This window comes from Nerophis ophidion, linkage group LG13, assembly GCF_033978795.1.
Source record: "Nerophis ophidion isolate RoL-2023_Sa linkage group LG13, RoL_Noph_v1.0, whole genome shotgun sequence".
NCBI lineage: Eukaryota > Metazoa > Chordata > Actinopteri > Syngnathiformes > Syngnathidae > Nerophis > Nerophis ophidion.
In genome coordinates this window covers 2,134,323-2,145,438 of record NC_084623.1, presented here as the reverse complement: position 1 = coordinate 2,145,438, position 11,116 = coordinate 2,134,323, and the positions used below count along the sequence as shown (strand labels likewise).

General features: G+C 40.7%; 1 protein-coding gene across 1 annotated transcript in view; it reads left to right on the top strand.

The window, feature by feature from the left end:
• The first annotated feature begins 212 nt into the window (after positions 1–212).
• LOC133564864 (protein FAM124A-like) overlaps positions 213–11,116 on the top strand; it is an 18,219-nt gene continuing 7,315 nt past the window's right edge. The window contains exon 1 of the mRNA XM_061919406.1: positions 213–225. Coding sequence (XP_061775390.1) covers positions 213–225 — 13 coding nt within the window. The remainder of the gene's footprint in view (positions 226–11,116) is intronic.

The window sequence follows — 11,116 nt, the reverse complement described above, 5'->3', positions numbered from 1 at the left end:
AATATAGTAATAATAATAATATAACAATAATCGTACTGATAATAATAATAATAACAACAACAATAAAATAGTAATAATAATCTGATGTATGAGAGCAGACATTGGAGGCGGGCTGAAACTCAGTGGCCAGCCAATTAGAGGCTGGATTGGCTGGAATGTCCTGTGCGGTGTTTCCATTGGCTGGAGGCGTGTCTACGCTGACATGTCCGTCCATGCTAGGCCGCCGTAGGTCACATGACACGCGGGCGAGGAAGGAAGTTTGCTAATGTTAGCGCAAGTTTGTTGGTGACTGTGACATGACCTTTCAAATACAGCTCAGCATTCTGCTTGAAACAGTGACAAAGATCCTCTATAAAACAGGAGCATTCTGCTTAAAACAGTGACAAAGATCATCTATAAAACAGGACCATTCAGCTTGAAACAGTGACAAAGATCATCTATAAAACAGGAGCATTCTGCTTGAAACAGTGACAAAGATCATCTATAAAACAGGAGCATTCTGCTTGAAACAGTGACAAAGATCATCTATAAAACAGGAGCATTCTGCTTGAAACAGTGACAAAGATCCTCTATAAAACAGGACCATTCAGCTTGAAACAGTGACAAAGATCATCTATAAAACAGGAGTATTCAGCTTGAAACAGTGACAAAGATCCTCTACAAAACAGGAGCATTCTGCTTAAAACAGTGACAAAGATCCTCTATAAAACAGGAGTATTCAGCTTGAAACAGTGACAAAGATCATCTATAAAACAGGAGTATTCAGCTTGAAACAGTGACAAAGATCATCTATAAAACAGGACCATTCAGCTTGAAACAGTGACAAAGATCATCTATAAAACAGGAGTATTCAGCTTGAAACAGTGACAAAGATCCTCTATAAAACAGGAGTATTCAGCTTGAAACAGTGACAAAGATCCTCTATAAAACAGGACCATTCAGCTTGAAACAGTGACAAAGATATCTATAAAACAGGAGTATTCAGCTTGAAACAGTGACAAAGATCATCTATAAAACAGGAGTATTCAGCTTGAAACAGTGACAAAGATCCTCTATAAAACAGGACCATTCAGCTTGAAACAGTGACAAAGATATCTATAAAACAGGAGTATTCAGCTTGAAACAGTGACAAAGATCATCTATAAAACAGGACCATTCAGCTTGAAACAGTGACAAAGATCATCTATAAAACAGGAGTATTCAGCTTGAAACAGTGACAAAGATATCTATAAAACAGGAGTATTCAGCTTGAAACAGTGACAAAGATCATCTATAAAACAGGAGTATTCAGCTTGAAACAGTGACAAAGATCATCTATAAAACAGGACCATTCAGCTTGAAACAGTGACAAAGATCATCTATAAAACAGGACCATTCAGCTTGAAACAGTGACAAAGATCCTCTATAAAACAGGAGTATTCAGCTTGAAACAGTGACAAAGATCCTCTATAAAATAGGAGCATTCAGCTTGAAACAGTGACAAAGATCATCTATAAAACAGGACCATTCAGCTTGAAACAGTGACAAAGATCATCTATAAAACAGGACCATTCAGCTTGAAACAGTGACAAAGATCCTCTATAAAACAGGAGTATTCAGCTTGAAACAGTGACAAAGATCCTCTATAAAATAGGAGCATTCAGCTTGAAACAGTGACAAAGATCCTCTACAAAACAGGAGTATTCAGCTTGAAACAGTGACAAAGATCCTCTATAAAACAGGAGCATTCAGCTTGAAACAGTGACAAAGATCCTCTACAAAACAGGAGTATTCAGCTTGAAACAGTGACAAAGATCCTCTATAAAACAGGAGCATTCAGCTTGAAACAGTGACAAAGATCATCTATAAAACAGGAGTATTCTGCTTGAAACAGTGACAAAGATCCTCTATAAAACAGGAGCATTCTGCTTGAAACAGTGACAAAGATCCTCTATAAAACAGGAGCATTCTGCTTGAAACAGTGACAAAGATCATCTATAAAACAGGACCATTCAGCCTGAAACAGTGACAAAGATCCGCTATAAAACAGGAGCATTCTGCTTGAAACAGTGACAAAGATCCTCTATAAAACAGGAGCATTCTGCTTGAAACAGTGACAAAGATCCTCTACAAAACAGGAGCATACAGCTTGAAACAGTGACAAAGATCCTCTACAAAACAGAAGCATACAGCTTGAAACAGTGACAAAGATCATCTATAAAACAGGACCATTCAGCCTGAAACAGTGACAAAGATCCTCTACGAAACAGAAGCATTCTGCTTGAAACAGTGACAAAGATCCTCTATAAAACAGGAGTATTCAGCTTGAAACAGTGACAAAGATCCTCTATAAAACAGGAGCATTCAGCTTGAAACAGTGACAAAGATCATCTATAAAACAGGAGTATTCTGCTTGAAACAGTGACAAAGATCCTCTATAAAACAGGAGCATTCTGCTTGAAACAGTGACAAAGATCCTCTATAAAACAGGAGCATTCTGCTTGAAACAGTGACAAAGATCATCTATAAAACAGGACCATTCAGCCTGAAACAGTGACAAAGATCCGCTATAAAACAGGAGCATTCTGCTTGAAACAGTGACAAAGATCCTCTATAAAACAGGAGCATTCTGCTTGAAACAGTGACAAAGATCCTCTACAAAACAGGAGCATACAGCTTGAAACAGTGACAAAGATCCTCTACAAAACAGAAGCATACAGCTTGAAACAGTGACAAAGATCATCTATAAAACAGGACCATTCAGCCTGAAACAGTGACAAAGATCCTCTACGAAACAGAAGCATTCTGCTTGAAACAGTGACAAAGATCCTCTATAAAACAGGAGTATTCAGCTTGAAACAGTGACAAAGATCATCTATAAAACAGGAGTATTCAGCTTGAAACAGTGACAAAGATCCTCTATAAAACAGGAGTATTCAGCTTGAAACAGTGACAAAGATCATCTATAAAACAGGAGTATTCAGCTTGAAACAGTGACAAAGATCCTCTATAAAACAGGAGTATTCAGCTTGAAACAGTGACAAAGATCATCTATAAAACAGGAGTATTCTGCTTGAAACAGTGACAAAGATCCTCTATAAAACAGGAGTATTCAGCTTGAAACAGTGACAAAGATCCTCTATAAAACAGGAGTATTCAGCTTGAAACAGTGACAAAGATCATCTATAAAACAGGAGTATTCAGCTTGAAACAGTGACAAAGACCCTCTATAAAACAGGAGTATTCAGCTTGAAACAGTGACAAAGATCCTCTATAAAACAGGAGTATTCAGCTTGAAACAGTGACAAAGATCATCTATAAAACAGGAGTATTCAGCTTGAAACAGTGACAAAGATCCTCTATAAAACAGGAGTATTCAGCTTGAAACAGTGACAAAGATCCTCTATAAAACAGGAGTATTCAGCTTGAAACAGTGACAAAGATCCTCTATAAAACAGGAGCATTCTGCTTGAAACAGTGACAAAGATCCTCTATAAAACAGGAGTATTCAGCTTGAAACAGTGACAAAGATCATCTATAAAACAGGAGTATTCAGCTTGAAACAGTGACAAAGACCCTCTATAAAACAGGAGTATTCAGCTTGAAACAGTGACAAAGATCCTCTATAAAACAGGAGTATTCAGCTTGAAACAGTGACAAAGATCATCTATAAAACAGGAGTATTCAGCTTGAAACAGTGACAAAGATCCTCTATAAAACAGGAGTATTCAGCTTGAAACAGTGACAAAGATCATCTATAAAACAGGAGTATTCAGCTTGAAACAGTGACAAAGATCCTCTATAAAACAGGAGTATTCAGCTTGAAACAGTGACTGCTTTAGAGCTGCAGCTACAGAAAGTTAGTAATTGAACATCCTTTCAAATATCCCGATAGATTACTCGAGTAATTGAATAAATCATTTTTCTGCAAAAAAAAAATAATACTAATACTAATAATAAATATATTTAGTTAATAGTAGATGACCACATGTACTTTACAAAAGAGAAAGTGTGAGACTTCTCTTGTTGCCTTATTTCTATTTGACTTTATTAAATGTATTTATTTGTATTTGACTTTATTAAATGTATTTATTTGTATTTGACTTTATTAAATGTATTTATTTGTATTTGACTTTATTAAATGTATTTATTTGTATTTGACTTTATTAAATGTATTTCTATTATTATTTGGTGCACAGCAACATTTGGCTTAATTAAAGTTTAATTATCCAAGTTGAGATGTGACCTCAATTATTGGGTTTGCTCTAATTGGCTTTTATTTCTTAAACCACATGTTTTCATGATTGAAGGCTGACATGTAGAAAATGGATGGATGGATGTTTTCATGATTGAAGGCTGACATGCACAGCTGAGACATGTCTGTGGTGGATGCTGCTAATATGTGTGTGTGTGCTAATGTGTGTGTGTGCTAAGGTGTGTGTGTGTGTCCTAATGTGTGTGTGTCCTAATGTGTGTGTGTGTCCTAATGTGTGTGTGTGCTAATGTGTGTGTGTGCTAATGTGTGTGTGTGCTAATGTGTGTGTGTGCTAATGTGTGTGTCCTAATGTGTGTGTGTGCTAATGTGTGTGTGTCCTAATGTGTGTGTGTGCTAATGTGTGTGTGTGCTAATGTGTGTGTGTCCTAATGTGTGTGTGTGCTAAGGTGTGTGTGTGTGCTAATGTGTGTGTCCTAATGTGTGTGTGTCCTAATGTGTGTGTGTCCTAATGTGTGTGTGTCCTAATGTGTGTGTGTGCTAATGTGTGTGTGTGCTAATATGTGTGTGTGCTAATGTGTGTGTGTGCTAAGGTGTGTGTGTGTGCTAATGTGTGTGTCCTAATGTGTGTGTGTCCTAATGTGTGTGTGTCCTAATGTGTGTGTGTCCTAATGTGTGTGTGTGCTAATGTGTGTGTGTGCTAATGTGTGTCTGTGCTAATGTGTGTGTGTGCTAATGTGTGTGTGTGCTAATGTGTGTGTGTCCTAATGTGTGTGTGTGCTAATGTGTGTGTGTGCTAATGTGTGTGTGTGCTAATGTGTGTGTGTCCTAATGTGTGTGTGTGCTAAGGTGTGTGTGTGTGCTAATGTGTGTGTCCTAATGTGTGTGTGTCCTAATGTGTGTGTGTCCTAATGTGTGTGTGTCCTAATGTGTGTGTGTGCTAATGTGTGTGTGTGCTAATATGTGTGTGTGCTAATGTGTGTGTGTACTAATGTGTGTGTGTGCTAATGTGTGTGTCCTAATGTGTGTGTGTGCTAATGTGTGTGTGTGCTAATGTGTGTGTGTGCTAATGTGTGTGTCCTAATGTGTGTGTGTGCTAATGTGTGTGTGTGCTAATGTGTGTGTCCTAATGTGTGTGTGTGCTAATGTGTGTGTGTGCTAATGTGTGTGTGCTAATGAGTGTGTGTGCTAATGTGTGTGTACTAATGTGTGTGTGTGCTAATGTGTGTGTCCTAATGTGTGTGTGTGCTAATGTGTGTGTGTGCTAATGTGTGTGTCCTAATGTGTGTGTGTGCTAATGTGTGTGTGTGCTAATGTGTGTGTCCTAATGTGTGTGTGTGCTAATGTGTGTGTGTGCTAATGTGTGTGTGCTAATGTGTGTGTGTGCTAATGTGTGTGTGCTAATGTGTGTGTGCTAATGTGTGTGTGTCCTAATGTGTGTGTGTCCTAATGTGTGTGTGTCCTAATGTGTGTGTGTGCTAATGTGTGTGTGTGCTAAGGTGTGTGTGTGTGCTAATGTGTGTGTCCTAATGTGTGTGTGTCCTAATGTGTGTGTGTCCTAATGTGTGTGTGTGCTAATGTGTGTGTGTGCTAATGTGTGTGTGTGCTAATGTGTGTGTGTGCTAATGTGTGTGTCCTAATGTGTGTGTGTGCTAATGTGTGTGTGTCCTAATGTGTGTGTGTGCTAATGTGTGTGTGTGCTAATGTGTGTGTGTGCTAATGTGTGTGTGTCCTAATGTGTGTGTGTGCTAAGGTGTGTGTGTGTGCTAATGTGTGTGTCCTAATGTGTGTGTGTCCTAATGTGTGTGTGTCCTAATGTGTGTGTGTCCTAATGTGTGTGTGTGCTAATGTGTGTGTGTGCTAATATGTGTGTGTGCTAATGTGTGTGTGTGCTAATGTGTGTGTGTGCTAAGGTGTGTGTGTGTGCTAATGTGTGTGTCCAAATGTGTGTGTGTCCTAATGTGTGTGTGTCCTAATGTGTGTGTGTGCTAATGTGTGTGTGTGCTAATGTGTGTGTGTGCTAATGTGTGTGTCCTAATGTGTGTGTGTGCTAATGTGTGTGTGTGCTAATGTGTGTGTGTGCTAATGTGTGTGTGTGCTAATGTGTGTGTGTGCTAATGTGTGTGTGTCCTAATGTGTGTGTGTGCTAAGGTGTGTGTGTGTGCTAATGTGTGTGTCCTAATGTGTGTGTGTCCTAATGTGTGTGTGTCCTAATGTGTGTGTGTCCTAATGTGTGTGTGTGCTAATGTGTGTGTGTGCTAATATGTGTGTGTGCTAATGTGTGTGTTTACTAATGTGTGTGTGTGCTAATGTGTGTGTCCTAATGTGTGTGTGTGCTAATGTGTGTGTGTGCTAATGTGTGTGTGTGCTAATGTGTGTGTCCTAATGTGTGTGTGTGCTAATGTGTGTGTGTGCTAATGTGTGTGTCCTAATGTGTGTGTGTGCTAATGTGTGTGTGTGCTAATGTGTGTGTGCTAATGTGTGTGTGTGCTAATGTGTGTGTGCTAATGTGTGTGTGCTAATGTGTGTGTGTCCTAATGTGTGTGTGTCCTAATGTGTGTGTGTCCTAATGTGTGTGTGTGCTAATGTGTGTGTGTGCTAATGTGTGTGTGTGCTAATGTGTGTGTGTGTGCTAATGTGTGTGTGTGCGAATGTGTGTGTCCTAATGTGTGTGTGTGCTAATGTGTGTGTGTGCTAATGTGTGTGTGTGCTAATGTGTGTGTGTGCTAATGTGTGTGTCCTAATGTGTGTGTGCTAATGTGTGTGTGTGCTAAGGTGTGTGTGTGTGCTAATGTGTGTGTGCCTAATGTGTGTGTGTCCTAATGTGTGTGTGTCCTAATGTGTGTGTGTCCTAATGTGTGTGTGTGCTAATGTGTGTGTGTGCTAATGTGTGTGTGTGCTAATGTGTGTGTGTGCTAATGTGTGTGTCCTAATGTGTGTGTGTGCTAATGTGTGTGTGTGCTAATGTGTGTGTGTACTAATGTTTGTGTGCTAATGTGTGTGTGTGTGTGTGCTAATGTGTGTGTGTGCTAATGTGTGTGTGTGCTAATGTGTGGTGTGCTAATGTGTGTGTGCCTAATGTGTGTGTGTGTGCTAATGTGTGTGTGTGCTAATGTGTGTGTGCTAATGTGTGTGTGCTAATGTGTGTGTGTGCTAATGTGTGTGTGCCTAATGTGTGTGTGTGCTAATGTGTGTGTGCTAATGTGTGCTAATGTGTGTGTGTGCTAATGTGTGTGTGTGTGCTAATGTGTGTGTGTGCTAATGTGTGTGTGTGCTAATGTGTGTGTCCTAATGTGTGTGTGTGCTAATGTGTGTGTGTGCTAATGTGTGTGTGTGCTAATGTGTGAGTGCTAATGTGTGTGTGCTAATGTGTGTGTCCTAATGTGTGTGTGTGCTAATGTGTGTGTGTGTGCTAATGTGTGTGTGCTAATGTGTGTGTGTGCTAATGTGTGTGTGTCCTAATGTGTGTGTGTGCTAATGTGTGTGTGTGCTAATGTGTGTGTGTGCTAATGTGTGTGTCCTAATGTGTGTGTGTGCTAATGTGTGTGTGTCCTAATGTGTGTGTGTGCTAATGTGTGTGTGTGCTAATGTGTGTGTGTGCTAATGTGTGTGTGTGCTAATGTGTGTGTGTGCTAATGTGTGTGTGTGCTAATGTGTGTGTGTGCTAATGTGTGTGTCCTAATGTGTGTGTCCTAATGTGTGTGTGTGCTAATGTGTGTGTGTGCCTAATGTGTGTGTGTGCTAATGTGTGTGTGTGCTAATGTGTGTGTGTGCTAATGTGTGTGTGTGCTAATGTGTGTGTGTGCTAATGTGTGTGTGTGCTAATGTGTGTGTCCTAATGTGTGTGTGTCCTAATGTGTGTGTGTGCTAATGTGTGTGTGTGCTAATGTGTGTGTGTGCTAATGTGTGTGTGTGCTAATGTGTGTGTGTGCTAATGTGTGTGTGTCCTAATGTGTGTGTGTGCTAATGTGTGTGTGTGCTAATGTGTGTGTGTGCTAATGTGTGTGTGTCCTAATGTGTGTGTGTGCTAATGTGTGTGTGTGCTAATGTGTGTGTCCTAATGTGTGTGTGTCCTAATGTGTGTGTGTGCCTAATGTGTGTGTGTCCTAATGTGTGTGTGTGCTAATGTGTGTGTGTGCTAATATGTGTGTGTGCTAATGTGTGTGTGTCTAATGTGTGTGTGCTATGTGTGTGCTAATGTGTGTGTCCTAATGTGTGTGTGTGCTAATGTGTGTGTGTGCTAATGTGTGTGTGTGCTAATGTGTGTGTCCTAATGTGTGTGTGTGCTAATGTGTGTGTGTGCTAATGTGTGTGTCCTAATGTGTGTGTGTGCTAATGTGTGTGTGTGCTAATGTGTGTGTGTGCTAATGTGTGTGTGTGCTAATGTGTGTGTGTGCTAATGTGTGTGTGCTAATGTGTGTGTGTCCTAATGTGTGTGTGTCCTAATGTGTGTGTGTCCTAATGTGTGTGTGTGCTAATGTGTGTGTGTGCTAAGGTGTGTGTGTGTGCTAATGTGTGTGTCCTAATGTGTGTGTGTCCTAATGTGTGTGTGTCCTAATGTGTGTGTGTGCTAATGTGTGTGTGTGCTAATGTGTGTGTTGTGTGTGCTAATGTGTGTGTGTGCTAATGTGTGTGTCCTAATGTGTGTGTGTGCTAATGTGTGTGTGTCCTAATGTGTGTGTGTGCTAATGTGTGTGTGTGCTAAGGTGTGTGTGTGTGCTAATGTGTGTGCTAATGTGTGTGTGTCCTAATGTGTGTGTGTCCTAATGTGTGTGTGTCCTAATGTGTGTGTGTGCCTAATGTGTGTGTGTCCTAATGTGTGTGTGTGCTAATGTGTGTGTGTGCCTAATGTGTGTGTGTGCTAATGTGTGTGTGTGCTAATGTGTGTGTGTGCTAATGTGTGTGTGTGCTAATGTGTGTGTGTGCTAATGTGTGTGTGTCCTAATGTGTGTGTGTGCTAATGTGTGTTGTGTGCTAATGTGTGTGTGTGCTAATGTGTGTGTGTCCTAATGTGTGTGTGTGCTAAGGTGTGTGTGTGTGCTAATGTGTGTGTCCTAATGTGTGTGTGTCTAATGTGTGTGTGTCTAATGTGTGTGTGTCCTAATGTGTGTGTGTGCTAATGTGTGTGTGCTAATGTGTGTGTGTGCTAATGTGTGTGTGTACTAATGTGTGTGTGTGCTAATGTGTGTGTCCTAATGTGTGTGTGTGCTAATGTGTGTGTGTGCTAATGTGTGTGTGTGCTAATGTGTGTGTGTCCTAATGTGTGTGTGTGCTAATGTGTGTGTGTGCTAATGTGTGTGTCCTAATGTGTGTGTGTGCTAATGTGTGTGTGTGCTAATGTGTGTGTGCTAATGTGTGTGTGTGCTAATGTGTGTGTGTGCTAATGTGTGTGTGCTAATGTGTGTGTGTCCTAATGTGTGTGTGTCCTAATGTGTGTGTGTCCTAATGTGTGTTGTGTGCTAATGTGTGTGTGTGCTAATGTGTGTGTGTGCTAATGTGTGTGTGCTAATGTGTGTGTGTGCCTAATGTGTGTGTGTCCTAATGTGTGTGTGTGCTAATGTGTGTGTGTGCTAATGTGTGTGTGTGCTAATGTGTGTGTGTGCTAATGTGTGTGTCCTAATGTGTGTGTGTGCTAATGTGTGTGTGTCCTAATGTGTGTGTGTGCTAATGTGTGTGTGTGCTAATGTGTGTGTGTGCTAATGTGTGTGTGTCCTAATGTGTGTGTGTGCTAAGTGTGTGTGTGTGCTAATGTGTGTGTCCTAATGTGTGTGTGTCTAATGTGTGTGTGTCCTAATGTGTGTGTGTGCTAATGTGTGTGTGTGCTAATGTGTGTGTGTGCTAATGTGTGTGTGTGCTAATGTGTGTGTGTGCTAATGTGTGTGTGTGCTAAGGTGTGTGTGTGTGCTAATGTGTGTGTCCTAATGTGTGTGTGTCCTAATGTGTGTGTGTCCTAATGTGTGTGTGTGCTAATGTGTGTGTGTGCTAATGTGTGTGTGTGCTAATGTGTGTGTCCTAATGTGTGTGTGCTAATGTGTGTGTGTCCTAATGTGTGTGTGTGCTAATGTGTGTGTTGTGCTAATGTGTGTGTGTGCTAATGTGTGTGTGTCCTAATGTGTGTGTGTGCTAAGGTGTGTGTGTGTGCTAATGTGTGTGTCCTAATGTGTGTGTGTCCTAATGTGTGTGTGTCCTAATGTGTGTGTGTCCTAATGTGTGTGTGTGCTAATGTGTGTGTGTGCTAATATGTGTGTGTGCTAATGTGTGTGTGTACTAATGTGTGTGTGTGCTAATGTGTGTGTCCTAATGTGTGTGTGTGCTAATGTGTGTGTGTGCTAATGTGTGTGTGTGCTAATGTGTGTGTCCTAATGTGTGTGTGTGCTAATGTGTGTGTGTGCTAATGTGTGTGTCCTAATGTGTGTGTGTGCTAATGTGTGTTGTGTGCTAATGTGTGTGTGCTAATGTGTGTGTGTGCTAATGTGTGTGTGCTAATGTGTGTGTGCTAATGTGTGTGTGTCCTAATGTGTGTGTGTCCTAATGTGTGTGTGTCCTAATGTGTGTGTGTGCTAATGTGTGTGTGTGCTAATGTGTGTGTGTGTGCTAATGTGTGTGTGTGCTAATGTGTGTGTGTGCTAATGTGTGTGTCCTAATGTGTGTGTGTGCTAATGTGTGTGTGTGCTAATGTGTGTGTGTGCTAATGTGTGTGTGTGCTAATGTGTGTGTCCTAATGTGTGTGTGCTAATGTGTGTGTGTGCTAAGGTGTGTGTGTGTGCTAATTGTGTGTGTCCTAATGTGTGTGTGTCCTAATGTGTGTGTGTCCTAATGTGTGTGTGTGCTAATGTGTGTGTGTGCTAATGTGTGTGTGTGCTAATGTGTGTGTCCTAATGTGTGTGTGTGCTAATGTGTGTGTGTGCTAATGTGTGTGTGTAC